This window comes from Gallus gallus, chromosome 12 (genome assembly GCF_016699485.2).
Source record: "Gallus gallus isolate bGalGal1 chromosome 12, bGalGal1.mat.broiler.GRCg7b, whole genome shotgun sequence".
Lineage (NCBI taxonomy): Eukaryota > Metazoa > Chordata > Aves > Galliformes > Phasianidae > Gallus > Gallus gallus.
The window spans coordinates 2,795,078-2,810,790 of record NC_052543.1 but is presented as its reverse complement, the minus strand read 5'-3'; the positions used below and the strand labels follow the sequence as shown (position 1 = coordinate 2,810,790).

Below are 15,713 nucleotides of genomic sequence, written 5' to 3'. Positions count from 1 at the left end.
GCCTGTCCAGGCACACTCAAAACTGCCATCCAACCCATTTAGTACCAGTTCCCTAAACCCTTATCTCCATGCACTACGTAGCCCTCACCGTCTGCTGCCCTCCCCAAGAAGTCCTGCAGCACAACAGATGTGTGCGTGGGGGAACTCCATTCACAAGAACCACAGCTTGGCTGTTTCTCTCCAACATCTACCCCACTGGCCAATTCTGGCCCTGGCATGCCAGCAGCACACATGCCATGCTGGCACCAGCAGCCCTGAGTAACCATTACCTCTCTGGGCCCCGATCGTATCTGAATCGTTTCCTCTCTGGTGAATCCATCTGCTGGAATTTCTCTCTCCGGTCATTTCCTTTGTCTTTATATCTCCCCTTCATAAGAGAAAGAACAAATTAAGCACAGGATCTACAAAGGATTGGACACTCCAGAGGAGTTGCTTATGTAGGCATGTGGAAATCTATCCTGGGGACTCACAGACCCGGGATGTTTCTAGGACCCACAGTCCACTTATTCCGTCCTGATGGTATCTATTGGGCAGATCCAGATCTGTGGTTGCAGCCTTCCTGCTATGGCAGCATGAGCAGCTCTGCTAGCTTCAGACTAAGTGTTCCAGTTCTGCCATTCTTGCCCAGGCAGCAGCAGCTGCCCATACACCGCACCGACTTTAAATAGAAATCTGGTTTCCACAAAGCCCAGAGCCCAATACAGGCTGGCAGGACAAGAAAACCACCACTCAGACCCTTCTGGGAGGAAGGAGACCTACTCTTGAAGCCATAGCACTATTTGGAGGCCCAAATGCAGTGTGTGCCCACAGTTAAAGACTCTGTGGGAGGAACCTGAGGCCCAGGCTTTAGGCATAAGTGCACAAGTGGAGGAGGTCACGCCTGAGACCAACATTCTCCCTAGCAAACAGAAATCTGCCCACCACCACAGACGCACCTCACGCTCTCTCTTCTCCAAATATGCCAGTTCCTGCTCAGATCGTTTGATCTTCATATGTATCTCCAGGTTTTGCTGGAAGGAAGATAACAGAACCAGAGTCAGCAGAGGATACGGGCTGCCAGGGTCATTTGCTGCAGCCATGAAGAGTACAAACAAAGCACCAGGCTCCTGCAACTGTACTAATCCAGATGCAACACCTTCCCACGAGGCCATCCTGCCCTACCCATAGGGACCAGGAGCCTGTCCTATACCACAGCAGGAGAGGCAACCCATCCTATTGTCCTATTATAGCATGCAAGCAGTTTGGTCTTCCCAGAAGCAAGATCTCAAAGACAGAACAGAACACAGGAAGGTATTCCTGAAGTTCTTACTGCTACCACTCTTGAATGTACCAGCAGCCCACTCTCCTGAGCTTTCTCACTATAGCTTATTAAGAAGTCCCACTGTGATGTTATGGCACTCTTGTAGCAGGAGCAAGCAGCTCACACAACGCTTTGAGCAGAGCTTTGATGGGAACTTTGCCTGCTACTCTGTCAAACTCAGAATGGCTCTTCCCACACAGCCATTGCATTTCCCCCGTACATCACAAAACTGCTGAGCCAAAGGCGGCTCACATCACATACGCAGCTCCCGTTGCCATCAGCTCCCCATACCTTGTGCAGGTTGGAGAGCTGCTGGTGCTTGATGAGCACTTCCTTGTTGGGAAACTGCCTCCTGCACAGCAAGCAGGCCAGCTTGTTCCAGTCAGTCAGCTTGTCGTCGCCGGCCTTGGCCCTTCTCGGCTGCTCCTCGCGCTGTGCTGGTGGGTGAGGAGATGGCAGCCACTGCGCCTGTTCCTCCTCTTCCTCCTCCTCTTCATTGTCACTGTCTCCGCCGTATTCTCCCAGAAGACCTATCAGAGGGTTCACCACCTTGGGCTGAGGGAAGAAGCAGGAAGTTTGACAATTTGTAGCACCAAGCCTGCTCTGCTGTGCTAGGGTCTTCTTTCCCAGGCTATCTACTGTCCCCATTCTAGCTCAAGAGCAAGAGAGCAGCAGTATAAGCAAGGAATGGAAAGAAGCAGGCTGGCCAGCATTTAAGCACCACAGAGTAGAAGCTGTCCCATTCTCAAGATGGACTATGCTTTGTTGCCAGGCTTTTCCTATCTACCACACAACTAAGAACGAGAAGCTGACAACTGCAGTGGTGATCTGGCATGGAGAGACCATCAATCTCATTTCTCCAGCAATGGAGATTAGTGATGTTTACCCTTCCTCAGTTTGGAGGCAGCTGCAAGAGTTTCTCTGGAGCGAAGAGATCCTGCTTAGATGCCAGTAACAACTTTCACTACGCTAGAATCCTGCAGACAAGCTCAGCCTTAAGAAGCAAACTGCCTTTGCCATTCCATTGCCAATGCTTCCTCTGCCAGCATGAGAAACTGGCACTTCTGCCACTGAAGGTCAGAGCCAGGCTTGGGTGAGCTCCCTAGACACTCACCCTGGCTCAACCAAGGCAAAGTTCCCATGGATTGCCTTACCCGGGCTGCACTCTCGTCCTTTTTCACAGAGGGAGGTAATGGTTTTTTAAAGACATCTTCTGCAAAGAACTTCTCCTCTCCACAGTCATTCTGAAACAGTCAAGATCAGGTGTTAAGACTGCCACAGCATGAACTCAGTGCACGCAGCAAACTAATCACCCATGTAAAAAACCTCCAGGGAAACCAGGCGGTTGAAAGAAGTGGTTTTGGTGGGAGACACTCCAATTGCAGGCATCACCAGAAGCATTTCTCCTGGAGTTACATTCTTGGTTTCAGAGACAGCTAAAGCAGCTTGCCAAACTGTTTCACTCCCACTTTCTGCTGGACTGTGATGCTGACCATGCTCCCAGTGGCCTTAGACCAGCAGTGGAGAGGGCACAGAGCCAGTTCACATTTAGACACCTCCATCTGCTCAAAAGATGTGGACAGGAGGTGCAAAGTAACCCCCGCAGCCAGTCAGCATGGGAACAGAAACACAGTGCTGCAGGAAGAGCTACAGTCTTGTTTCCCTGGGAGAAAAGCCATCAAGCAAAAGTACTATAGGTGGGGAGGAGTAATGATGACACTAATTTTCCCTGCTGTATCTATGGCATAATATATGGCCAGGCTCAGTGCAGCTCCGTGGCTTCAGGATTTTCTTCTGGACAGAGAACACCAAAAACTAGTCACCCAGCACTGCAACAGGATGAACCTGTGATGCTCACTCGTGCATTCAGCAGCACAAACAGGAGGCTGGGGTGATGCTTCATGTCTATCAGCTTTACAGAACACTGACCTGAGTCCCCAGACACGATCTAGTTTAGTGGTTCGTTAGCTACACATGCCTTGACTGGAAAAAGTGAAGCTCTAGGCAACATCTTACCAGGCCTGCAGTTTCATCCTTTTTCACAGAGGGTGGTAATGGCTTTTTGAAGACATCTTCTGTGAAGAACCTCTCCTCCCCAGGCTCATTCTGAAAAACCCGAGATTGGGAATTAGACCACCATAAGCACAGAGTCAGGGTGCAAACAGCAACCAAGAAGCCAATTTCTGAGCATCCAGAAACCAGACAGCTGAGAAAAACAGTGGGAGGATTTCTGCTGAGGATGATTTCACACTCTGCTCAGCCAAGACCAATGTCTCTCTTAGGTTAGTGACCCTGAAAGCAGGCCTTCTCCACAACAGATGAGATTCCTTGACTGACTTGGTACCAACACTAGGGTCAATTATACCCCTCAGGTCTCAGCTCTCTAGGACCACACATGCCACAGAGCACATGCAGACCAGCAGGCAAGGAGGAAGAAGTTCCTACAATTGTGACTAAACCACTTCTACCAACTCTCCTGGCACTCCTCAGTCCAAGGAGCATATGTCAGTGTGGTTGAGGGAGATCCAGCTCAAAACACCCATGCTTAAACTTCACTTTTGGCAGCTAATCCCAGTCAGCAGCTCTGCAAACTGGGGAGACAGCATTTGCTCAGCACTAAATGGCACTAACTCACGACTGGGGCTGGACTCTGGGATGCATTGTAAAGAACGTCCAATGCAGACTCCTGTCTACATTTGATGTTGGTTCATTTTCTCAGTTCATCTGCACCACTTGCCTCATTCTCCTGTCTGTGATGTATGGAGGGGGCAGGAACTGCAGTTACTGTTACTATCTGACTAAGTTCAAACATCCTTACCATTTGCTTCCTCTGTTACAACAGTTGGGTGCTTTCAGCAGTGTGAGTGAAATGCCAGTCTCAATTCTGCAGATGTTTCTGCACCCTCTATTGTAAGGAAGGGATGAGAAGCCCTGACTTGAAGTCACAAGGCAAAAATTTCAGGAACTTGTTTCTGCTTGGTCAGAATCATGACCCTGGTCTGCTGGTGACCCCATGAATTTCATCACTTGGGACTTCATCACTGTCCCTCCCCTCTTTGAATTCTCTAAAAATTACTCACTTTTTTTTCTAACATCTATTACCTCAACCTCCCGGCCTCAGATCTCCGACCATTCTCACTACTGGAGGGATTTACCTTGGCAGGAGTATTTTTCCCTTTCTCCTTTTTGTCCCTGTTGTCCCTGCTATGTGGCTCCTTCCTTTCACTTGTCCGTTCTTGGCTCTCATGTCGCCTCCTTCTGTTCTCTGGAGGCGATGAGCACGGTTCTCGGTCTATTGTGACTTCTCTCTGAACGAGGCAAAGAAAGAAGAACTTAGCCAAAACCTTTCAGTCTTCTTATTGGACTTATTATTCTTACAGGGCAAAGGAGACCAGCACAGTGAGAAGGGACTACGGAGTCCCAGACAGCTGAAGCAAAGGTTTCAGGACTTTGCTGGGCAGTAGACTGTCTACCACAGCCAGGTCATCAGAGCACTGCCCTGTTTGCACAGAGCACAGGTATCTTCAATTGCATGAAAACCAGATGACAGTCCCAGAGGACCTCAGCAGATTGCTCTTTTTTGGCATCTTTGTAACTACTTCTGGCCAGGCTCAGGGAGCAAAGAGACAAAAATAGAGCTCTGCTCTCCATCTTTATGTACAGTCACATAACATGTCTTCAGTAAAATTGAGCAAGGATGCTCTCTCTGGAAATATGTGCAATGAAGAGCAAATCAAAAGCCTTCCAAAGGCTTCAGAGGTCAAGTAGGCAGCCATGGTAAATGATTCAACACAGCTGCTGGGCTCCTAGCTGCTCATTAAGGAGACACTTCAGAACATGGAACTCTTTTATACAGGTCAGAGAATCGAGAGAAACAAAGCTCCCTCTATGCTGTCCTATGCTAACCTCTCCAGGTTGCAAAATCTACGCAGAGAAGGGCAGTCTGTAAGAAGATCCAGTGTATGAAGTTTTGTTCCTATGCACTCACCTGAGTCCTGGGGTCATAGTATGTTCCAGCTATGGGATCGTAGTAATTCCCAGTTTCGGGATCATAAATGTATGTGGACACATCTGATGGAGCTGAATGGAGAGACAAGAGTTAACACAAGTAGTCTTCCAAAGGCAGAACTTGCCTTTTACAAAGACAAAAGTAAATCCTGCACTGGTGAAAGGATCAAATCTGGGAAGGAAGAAATCTTCTGTCCTGGTAAAGACAGGCAAGGGAATCCTCACACTGGTTGACCTACGTATTTTTTCCTCTAAGGAGTAATAAGGTAGTCAGGTTTTCACCATTCTTCTGTTACAGGACTCTCACAAAAATTCCTTATCAAAACACACTTACAGGGAGGATGCTGAGATCACCAGATCATAACACTTGACCGGATAAATAAACGAAATTCAGTAATTTCCTAAAGAGTGGGTTAATGAGTACAAGGCACTGTTTCCACCCACCCTTGTGAACAAGGAAGATCTGTGCTCTTACAAACAATCCTCTGTTTAAAATGATGACACTCCCCACATCCCTTCCGCCTGTGGGTGCATGAAGGCTTGTGGAAGAAACAGGGCAACCTGTTTCTACAGGAAAAGCCTAAGGCCCTAAGGGTATGGCCATAATATGAGCAACGTTTCTCATTTCCAAAATGTTATTTAAACAGAGCTCAGTGATAGTGTATGTAAGTTAGTTAAACAATCAGGAAAGGTTTTACAGCCGCCAGCACCACTGGTGGTGCAATGTATACTCCTCCATCTCATCTAGCAATTGCCAGGCTGATTTTATCTCATCCGTTTGCTGCAACAAGGAAAAGCAAGCAGCAAGTTTTATTTATTTGCATGTAGCTTTTGCACAGTAAGAGTAGAGAGAAACCCATTGTCAGATAGGAAAATGTGACCAGAATTTGGCAAAGGAACTCAGCAGTGGGCGTAGCAAATGGAGCTACTCTTGGCCTTTAAAATATTTTTTTGGCTGATTTCTACATGTCAGTACCCTTTTAAGGAAGAAAAGTCTCCATAGTAGGAGTGAGGCAGAGCTTAACTTACACTGTGCTCTGGTGCGTCTCTGTGATTCGCCACCCCTCCTGTCTCTCATGCCTCTCCTGCCCTGGAATAAGTGAACAACACAGACAGATCAGAAACTCTCATACATCACATCTCTTCTCCTTCCCACAGGCCCAAAGAACAGGAAAACATTCATTTAGCTACTCTAAATAGAACACAAGCAGATCTGACTTTTCATTTACAGAATGATGGACAGTGTTGCAAGGCACAGAACGCCTCCATCTCCCCTCAATCTTTAAACTGAGTACTCATGGCAACACACACGAAAGCACCAGGCCCATTCAGCATGGCCCTGCAGCCCAATCACACTCTGTCCAGGAACTGAGACGAGCCAGCAGTAAGTCATCCTACGAAAGTGTGCCATACAGTGATCCAGCCCCAAACTCCTTCAAGCAGCACCTGTGCTCTGACCTGCACTTCTGTATGCATTAGGATTCTGTGTGCTGGATGAGCAGCAGTATAGAGTACACCCATGCATCATCACCATACCTTCAGACATTGTTGAAGTTTCAGCAGCACTTGGGAAAAAGTCTAACAAAGTCAGGCATGTCCCTCTTGGTGCTCCCTCCCCCTTCCCTCCTAGTTGTAGCTGCGCAGACCTACCTGGTTATAGTAGGAGTTGTCTCCATGCTCCCCGTAGTCATTCCTATTGAGATAAACATGGCAGGTTAACGTCAATCTAGCTTCAAGTTAAGCTCAGTGTACTCAAAACGATCAGCAAAAGCTATGAAGACAGAAAGATTACTTTCACTGGCCACATGTGGGACTGTGTCCACCCCAGCAGAGAAGCTTTGCAGATCACTGGCTCCTTCACAATGGGACATGATGGCCGGACAACAGAAGGCCACTTAACACAATGGTTATTCCTATACTGCTCAATCCCTGAAGCTTCTTCCAGCTCTGCTACTTTTGTTTTATTGTTAGAATCTTGTTAAGTTGTAGGAACATCTGTGCTAATTCACGTGCCAACGTTTAAGCATCTGCTTTGACAGCACAGCTCTAGCCTTACAGCACACCGCAGAGGGCAACCCTACTGCCTCATCTGCCCGTACCTTCTCCTCCCTGTAGCAAGATTCACTTCCAGTGTACGTCCATCAATGCAGATAGGGGGATCCAGATTCTGCAGTATCTTCAGCAACCTCAGTGCCTCCTGTCAAAGCAAAGGAAAATTTCACATCCATGTGAACCCTCCCCAGAGCTCCCCATTAATTAAGCTTCTTGCCTTTTGCACACAAAAATCACTGAATTCAAGATGCCTACAAACAAAATACCCGAGCAAGATATGGTCAGGTTTAGGAGGGTCTGCAAAGAGACATATTGAGAAAGCATCGCAACTTAAGACAACAGTCTTTGGCTCCTAAGGCCTGAGATAAACAGATATATCATGTGTTCCCTGTAACTAGCCAGACAAGCAGGAGAGCCACCAACACTCTCCAAGACAGATGCTTCACAAGTACAATGATTTCCTATATTCTTTTACTCCCGTGTTTCTTCTACTTCTGCCTGCTGGACACTCCAACAGGGAGAGATGTGAAAACGGGAAGCTACTCACAGCATGTGAATCCAGTTCAATGAAGCCGTAGGTCTGCCCCATCCGGCCAGCTTTGTTCTTCATGATGCGCACGTTGGATGTGGAGATACGCACATATGGAGCCAGCAGCCCCACAATCACTTCTGGTGGGGTGAATCGAGTAATACGCTTCAGCATGATTGCTGAGAAGGACAATGAGAGATGGCCAGAGAAGAAAGAAAAAAAAAACTTCAAATCTAGGTTTACTGTAACAGCAAAGGTAGAATTAAACTCCTCCAAAGCAACAGCAGGGCTTCTTGCAGTTGGGTCTGCAAGCCTTCCCATTTTTTCTCCCCAGCTCACTCAGAATCCTCCCTCTAATTCCACACCTTTCCCCCTCAGAAAACAGAGCAGAATGCAGTCTCCTCCTTGGAGGAGCTCTCTGCTGTGGCCAAAGAGACTTTTGCTGCTGTGCTAATTTAGTTGTACCATCCCGAAGACAGCTTGCCCTGAATTAACTTTTGAAAGGGCAACTTGCCAGCACTTTCGGAGCTGGACAGCCCACCATTACTTGATGCCATAGATTTGCACAATAACCTCCAGAAGTCTTAGAGAAATGCTGCCCTTTCTGCACGGAGGAGTGCACAGACAGCGGTCCAGGTGAATTCCAAATTGGGCTCTCTGCCACTCACTTCTGCTTCCTCCGCCTTCCTGTGGTGTGGCTTCCTCTCCTTCCCTCTGAGAAGGCAGCTCCTGGTGCCTGTCCGTGTCCCTCCTCTTCTCCTGCGAGGGCCGCCGTTCTCTCCCTTCATCTCTTTTCCTTGGCTCCTGTTCTTGAGGCTGGCACTCCTGCTGTGGAGCAGGATCTGAGGCCTGGAGAGGTTGCTTTGGAGATCCTGGTTGTACTGGTAACTCTTGCTCAGGTTTTTCAAGCTTTGTCTCTGCTGCTAGAGAAGAGAAATGGTCTGGTTCCAAATACAGTGCTTCAGCACGTACTTTTTGTTGTGCTGTTTTCTGCTCAGTACACATGTTCACCTCAGAAAAGGTTACCCTATTCTGTCCTTTGCACATCCCGTATCTTTACTCTCTGCAGACCCAAGGTGCAAAAAGGGCAAGACAGATGTGCAGCTCATCCTCCCACTGCTGTTTCACATCAGGTTCCTCTGCCTGACCTCTGCAGTCAGAGATGAGGCATTCTGGCCTCCTTTTAGGAGCAGCTCTTGCCTGGGCACATGTAAGTAAGGATGGGTTTGGATACAGTGTACTCATGTCTGGGAAAACCTACACGGCAGCAATATCCTTACCATGCCTGATCTATTCAGGAACACTCTGTAGCTGAGCAGTACCAACCAGTGACTGTCACCCTGTCTCTATGCTAGAGGAAAACTGGGTGCACACATAGATACATCATAAATAAAATCACTGATTTTTATTAGGTCCCTACTTACCACAAATGAGGTATCACGATGTGGAAACACCCTGCCCCTAGCCCAGCTACGTCCTACACAGAGGGTAAATCCTATCAAGTTTCTGAGCTTGAAGGCCTCTGAAGCATCTAGCTTCACTTCAAAAGAGATCCCTGCCTGAGCCTCTGATGCTGTCAGAAAGGGAAGCCTAAGCTGTGGGGCTCTAAGGTCAGATGTCACCAGCCCTGATGCTGACCACCAGCAGCACCACCTGCTGCTGAAGTCTGTTCCCACAAAGTAAGGAGTGAGAGTACAAGCCCTGGCACAGTGAAGCTTCATTCTTTAACATTCCCCAGAGCACATCCCTGCTTTCATTGTGTTTGGGCAGTGGGAAGCACGGCAGAACACAATCATTTTGCATGTCAACACTGGGAAAACTGCACACTGACTTGCTTGGCTGTCAGCACAGCTCACGCTGGACAGTTCTGTGCTAATCTGTGTCCAGTTTGCAGAGGTTTGGCTACACTTCACGTGCAGGACCTCACACAGAACTTGCAAATGAAACCAAATTACACAGACATAAGCACAATCCCAGGGATGGGGAGAGCACTGCTCTTACTGAATTCTTGCTCAGATGATGCATCTTCTCCCTCAGGACCACCTTTCGACTCTGAGCCTGCTCTGTTCCCTGTAAGAGAGGCATATTAAAATTGATTTCAAAACCAGCAGCCACAGAGCACGCAAGAACCCATGCAAAGCTGCAATAACGAATGCTTATGTGTAGAGCCTTACTTTGTTTCACCTAACAATTAACGGACAGTCACAAGGAGATGACGTTACCACAACCTTGTAATCAACACAACAGGCCAGTGTGAAGCATGCAGCACAATCAGTCTTCACAGCATCTTAAAGGCTCAATTTATTTTGCTCCCTGGTAGCTTTTATTACAATACACAGCTGTGGTGATCAAGGGGGCCAGCTATGTGAATTCTGCCTTCCTAACACTAATAGAAGAGCCACAGCATAAGGAAAGCACAACACCCACAGGGAGAGTGCTTCAGCAAGCAAGGAATCCTGCATCAGCAGTTATTTTAATGCCCTCCTACCTAAGGTGCATAAGAAACAGGAAACATCAGAAGTCTGCTCAAAGATGCCAAGGCAAAGCTTCCAGAGGGCCTGGAATACCTGCTCAGCCCAAAGAAATCAGCTCCTCCAGGGAATGTGTTCTGGCTCTCATGCCATACCACCCAGAGGTGCTGGTGGGAGAGCAGGAGCTCCTGGAGGAGCTGAACTTCTTTCCAAGTGCTCCTTCCTGCCAGCAAGGTGAGTTCAGCAGTTCACATCCTGCATTCACCCCAACCCCAAGAACCTCAAAAGAGTAACAGCAAAACCATGCAGCTCCATTTCCCAAGGAAGGGGGGTTGGGGGAAAGCCTTGTCACCTGCAGGCAGCAGCACAAGCTCACAGACCTGGAGGGCACACAGCCTGTCGCTCTGGATGGAGGGCAATGCCAAAGCAATAGGAAGAAAAGGCCTCATGTGATAAGACACCAAGCCTCGAAAGAACAGAGAACCTAGCAGCAGCACATGGCATGCAGCACCTTTAGTGTGGGCAGGGAAGGGGTCTAAATGAAGCAAAATTAATAACCCTCCTACACAGTGCTCAGCCAGTTCCAAAAGAAAGATGCTACAGGGAAACCAGACGGTAAACTTACATGTTGGGGCAGATGAAACTTCTAACTGACCAGACACAGGAGGACCAGATATACTCACCATCTCTCGGGAGCTTGCAATAGGAGCAGGAAGATCTGTAGCCCACATTACACACTTTGCACTGCAATGGAAGATGTATAGCATGAGGAAGTCATGTTTTGCAGATGTGATTACAGCCTACTTCAGAAGCTCAGATTCTCAAGTGCTTTCAGAATCTGCCTACCAGGCCTTGGGAACATGATTTTTGCACAGCTCTGTTCACACCACAGAGGAACCCCCTGAAATAGGGCTCTGTCTCTCTCAAGTGATGCTGGGCTGAAAAGCTCCACGCTTTGCTGCTAGCCATCCTGTTGTTTGAAAGGAGACTAAGTTACCTGGTTTTTCTCAACTCAAGCAGAGACAAAGTCCTTCTCTGAGTTAAAAGGCACTTGTAGATGTGATTTGCTGCACAGGGACAGTCAGCAAACAGGTGTCAGCCAACAGAGAGGTAAAGCTGGCAGGGCTTGGATGGTATCCCAGCCAGAGGCTGCTGCAAGCTTGTGGTTTGCAGCCAGTGGGAATGGAGACAGTAACCCTCTTCTGCTATAGCACTGAAGCACCTGTGCTGGGAGAGGCAAGGGAAGGGCAGGGGAACACAGCTGGCAGTCAAGCGGCTGTGCTGCCCCACAGATGGCTCAGTTCCAGCCTGAACTAACACTGCCTGCACTTGCATCTATTTCCACACTTCCCTGCTGGATTTACTGCACTCAAATGCAGTCACAAGTTCCTGAGCAGAGGCAGAGGGGAGGTCTGCACTGCTCCATCAGTGAAGGCTCTGGTTACCTGGGGAGTGAAGACACTCACAAACCAGAATGAAAATCCGCTCTATTCCAGCTGGTGGAATCACTGCCTCATTTTGGGCGAGCAGAAATATGGTATGCTCCCTGCATGTTAAAAGAGAACCACAGCACAGGGACAAGGCTGCTCTGCACACAGAACTGTGCTACCTGTACCAAAGCAACAAAGCAGTATCAAATCAAGGCAGGGAAAAATACAGAAGTTTAGAAGAGAGCTTCACGATACATATTACTCTTGAGGATTTTCAGCCATTGAGCAGAAGTTTAATGCTCTCTCAGCTGCCACTGCCATAAAAACCAGCAGGGGAAGTACGGTGCAGCTCTCTGGTTGCATACTTACACGTTTGCAGCGCCAGAACTCTGGGCATAGGGTGTACTCAAGGGTCACTTCTTCACCACCAATCGTAAGAGTTCCCTGTTGAGACAAGGGGGGACATGACGGATGCGCCCAGCACACGGAGATTACTGAGGCAAAGAGATGGGTTAAAGCTCTGCTTCCCGAAGGGTTTGTGAGTGAAACAGGCTGAGAGGGGGAGGAAGCCTCTGGTTCACTTAGCTGGAGCTCTGCCATAGAAGTGGGAGGGAAACTGCCTGTGGCCTGCTCTAGTGTGGGGTACAAAGCTGCAGCCTGACGCCAGAGCAACCGGGCACAAATACCTCCCAGGAAGAGCAGAGACAGTGACCAGGGCACAAGGGGGGAACACAGGCAGGGAAGGGGCAGCTGGCCAGCCTCCTCTGCCCCAGCCACACCAGGCCGGCCTTGAGGCAGCTCCCTGAGGGGGAATAAGCAGAGGTGAGAGCAGGGAGGGTTCATCTGACACGGACACAGCCTATGCTCGGGCACGTGGGATGCAGGCTGAGTGTCACCATCACACGGGATGCAGTGGCCATCGGGAGACCCAGAGCCAAGGCCTGGAGAGCAGCCACCCTTCAGTCCAGTGCAGACAGGTGCCGGGGAGCTGCACATGGCCTCATGCCATTCTGGGAGTCCCAGGTGAGCTGGAAGCTCTCCGGGTGCTCTGATCCTGCAGCCTCGTCACACCGAGAGAACACACAGCAACTATAATTGCAAGCAAACAAGCTCCCAGTTGTTCTTGTTCAGAAGTCACGATACACCCATGCATACACTGCTGTGACAAACGTGACAGAGATGCTAGGGAATAAGTAAGGCAGGTGGGAAGAGTTCATGGGAGGGAATCACTTGGTTGACAGCACAACAGCAATCCTTTGCTCCTCCAAAAAGGGTGCAGAAAAGAAAGCTGGAGATGAAAGGCACTACTCAGGCAGCGTGCCACCACCTCCCCTTCTTGGCAGCCTGCATTTACACATCAGGGCTGTTCTTTCCTACCAGGCCTACAGGCACTGAACACCTCAGGGGTTTCCTCTCTGCCACCCAGCTTTTCAAGCTCTTCTCTCCAGCCTGGCTTCACCTTGCCTTACAGAAAGCCGTGCTGTTCCCAGACCACGCTGAGGCCAATGTGTGCATGTGGAGCACAGGGACTGACCACAGCCTAACAGAACACCTGTACCTTCACAAAAGGCACACAAGCAAACGTGAGTGAGGAAGATAAACTGAAATCAAGGCTCTGCCCGTGGGGCTCTTGACCCCTTTGAGGTGGAGGTTCCCATCCCAGGCGGGCACCCATCACATCACACACAGGACAAGGACCTTGCCAGGAGAGCAGGCCAGAAGCACCAGCCTCGGGGTGGGGAGAGAAGGCAGGGTGCACATCCTCACCAGCACAGCCTCAACTGAGCCCTGAGTGAGGGCCTCAGGGACAGCCCTGCCATGAGCTCGGCCCAGGGGCAGCTGGGGCTGAGGGTGCTTCCCCTGGCAGGGCAATGCACACAGCTTCACCCTTCCACCAGCTACTGAGAATAAAAGTTGCCAGAAAGCCTTCAGATTATTTTTCTTTTTACGGAAGACAGTTTTTAAGTGCATGTGGCGCTGCTCTCCGCTGCAAATTCATTTCTTGGAGACTGCAGAAAAGTGTCACTTGCGTAATTAGTCACTAATTTCCTTAACACCCTGCTGACTGCCTGCTCACTTTGTCGAGCTCGCTCGTACTGCCTTCTGATACAGCCATTTTCGAGGCTGCAGTAATCATTGGACACACAGAAATGGGTGCTTTGCTCAGGACACAGGATTTGGCAGCTCAGTGACTTTAAATTCCTCAGTCCCCCATTTTGTTCATAGACCCCATCCTGAATATTTCCCAAACCTTTACTTCTTCTAATCCCTGCCACTCTTTATTGTATTTTAGCCACATCTTCTTACTTTTGTCTGCGAGATATTTTGGATAAAAACAGTTTTCAGTTGAGCGGATCTTTGCAAAACCATGAAGATTCTCAGAGAAGAATGCAAGAGGGAAAAAAGGAAGGCCAAGCAAGGCTACATGACATCACAGCAGCACCCAGACAGTAACCATCTCTTCCATCTACACGCTTTATCAGGGACCCCTCTCCTTGACTCATTAAGCCTGGTAGTTCTCCTTGTGTATTCCCAACACTCCCGAGCAGCCTGGCCTTTTCTTTCTAAATCATTATGCTACAGAAATGTCTCTTTAGTCCTCCCAGTGCAGAACCTCCCCCTCAAACCCAGCTGTAACACAGCGTTGACTCACCAGAGGGAGGTTTCAGAGGCAAAGTGGCCCCGTGCTACTATGGAAATGAAATGCTGAGGTTTGCGAGGGCACCAGCAGCTTCTGCTTTGGTTTCCTCATTTCTACATTCAAAACGGAGCATCAGGACCTTAATGCTGGGATCCACATTTCAGGCTGCTGTCAGATACCTTTCAAATGCAATTATATGTATTTCTGCTTATGGGTCTGTTGGAGATGCAGTACTGGATTATAAGTGATACAACAGAATGTAAACTGTTGCAGCTAAAGCTACCCAAAAATCTGCACCACCTGGGCCAACAGATGACTGCCTAGCATGCAAACACCGTGGCAGCAGTGCCACCACAGTGCCCTAGGGAGAGATGCCATGGAACCACACAGCCTGTCTGCAACAAGCACACACAGCAAGCAGCAGTTCCAGAGCCCTTCAGTGAGCTGGGATGTTAACCCATTAAATTCCCAGACCCACAAGAGGGGGCAAGAAAAGGGAAAATCCCTTAGCCATCATATTTAGATGATGGGATCCTTCCAGAATCACTTTGGAGACCACATGTCAGCTGGCCACGAGGCTTCAGCAACAAAACCCCAATATTACCAGAGCAGCATCCACGTTCCTCATCACCGAAGGCATTTAAACCAGGAGAATTTAAAAGATACTGATGTGATCTCAACTGTGCTGCTAGCACGTGGAAAGCCCACTCACAAGGCTGCTGTAAATCACCTCTAGTTTAATCTCCTCACAACCACATTGCCTTAGCCATCTTCCATCCTGCTCTGTGCAGAGCACAGCTGGCTCGCACAGGCAGGGGAGGCTGTGTGTTGCTGAGCCACGCAGGGCCAGGAGCAAAGAGCAGGTCGGGTCAGAAGGGCAGGCATGGCTGCTCGGCTCCCAGCCAGCACTCTCAGTCGGTTGCTGTTATGTTCACATTTGTTGTCAGACCTCTAATGATGATGACTGGGAGTCGAGGATGGGAGAACTTGCTGGAAAAGCGTTGCTGTACTCTCCGAGGCTGGGATTACAGAAGAAAACAAGTAACCAATGTTGAACATCTAGCTAACTGTTCTGAAGAAAATGCAGAGCCTCTAAGAGTGATTTAGGAAGTCCAAAAGGCTTCTGGAGCACAGCACAGTTCCTCAACTCAGTTCAGCCCACTGCTTTTGCTGAATTTGTGAGTCTATGATTCTACAATGCCATGAATGTGGCCAAACGTTAAAAACATCAACAAAATCTCACTTCAGAGCCTCTTACCAAGGAGCTGACGGTTCTCCAGGC

General features: G+C 48.9%; 1 protein-coding gene across 11 annotated transcripts in view; it reads right to left on the bottom strand.

Annotated features, from left to right (window-relative positions):
- RBM6 (RNA binding motif protein 6) overlaps positions 1–15,713 on the bottom strand; it is a 54,293-nt gene that overhangs the window by 2,914 nt on the left and 35,666 nt on the right. For 8 of the 11 annotated variants that reach the window (XM_040646187.2, XM_040646183.2, XM_015292822.4 and 5 more), the window contains exons 7-21: positions 12,160–12,234; positions 11,044–11,104; positions 9,891–9,959; positions 8,558–8,812; positions 7,908–8,068; positions 7,408–7,505; positions 6,959–7,001; positions 6,338–6,398; positions 5,289–5,380; positions 4,456–4,608; positions 3,317–3,406; positions 2,455–2,544; positions 1,592–1,855; positions 936–1,010; positions 270–367 (exon numbers count right to left, since the gene is read on the bottom strand). In XM_040646187.2, coding sequence (XP_040502121.1) covers positions 270–367; positions 936–1,010; positions 1,592–1,855; positions 2,455–2,544; positions 3,317–3,406; positions 4,456–4,608; positions 5,289–5,380; positions 6,338–6,398; positions 6,959–7,001; positions 7,408–7,505; positions 7,908–8,068; positions 8,558–8,812; positions 9,891–9,959; positions 11,044–11,104; positions 12,160–12,234 — 1,685 coding nt within the window. The remainder of the gene's footprint in view (positions 1–269; positions 368–935; positions 1,011–1,591; positions 1,856–2,454; positions 2,545–3,316; positions 3,407–4,455; positions 4,609–5,288; positions 5,381–6,337; positions 6,399–6,958; positions 7,002–7,407; positions 7,506–7,907; positions 8,069–8,557; positions 8,813–9,890; positions 9,960–11,043; positions 11,105–12,159; positions 12,235–15,713) is intronic. The other 3 variants (NM_001030588.3, XM_040646185.2, XM_040646188.2) reach the window with 1 other exon arrangement.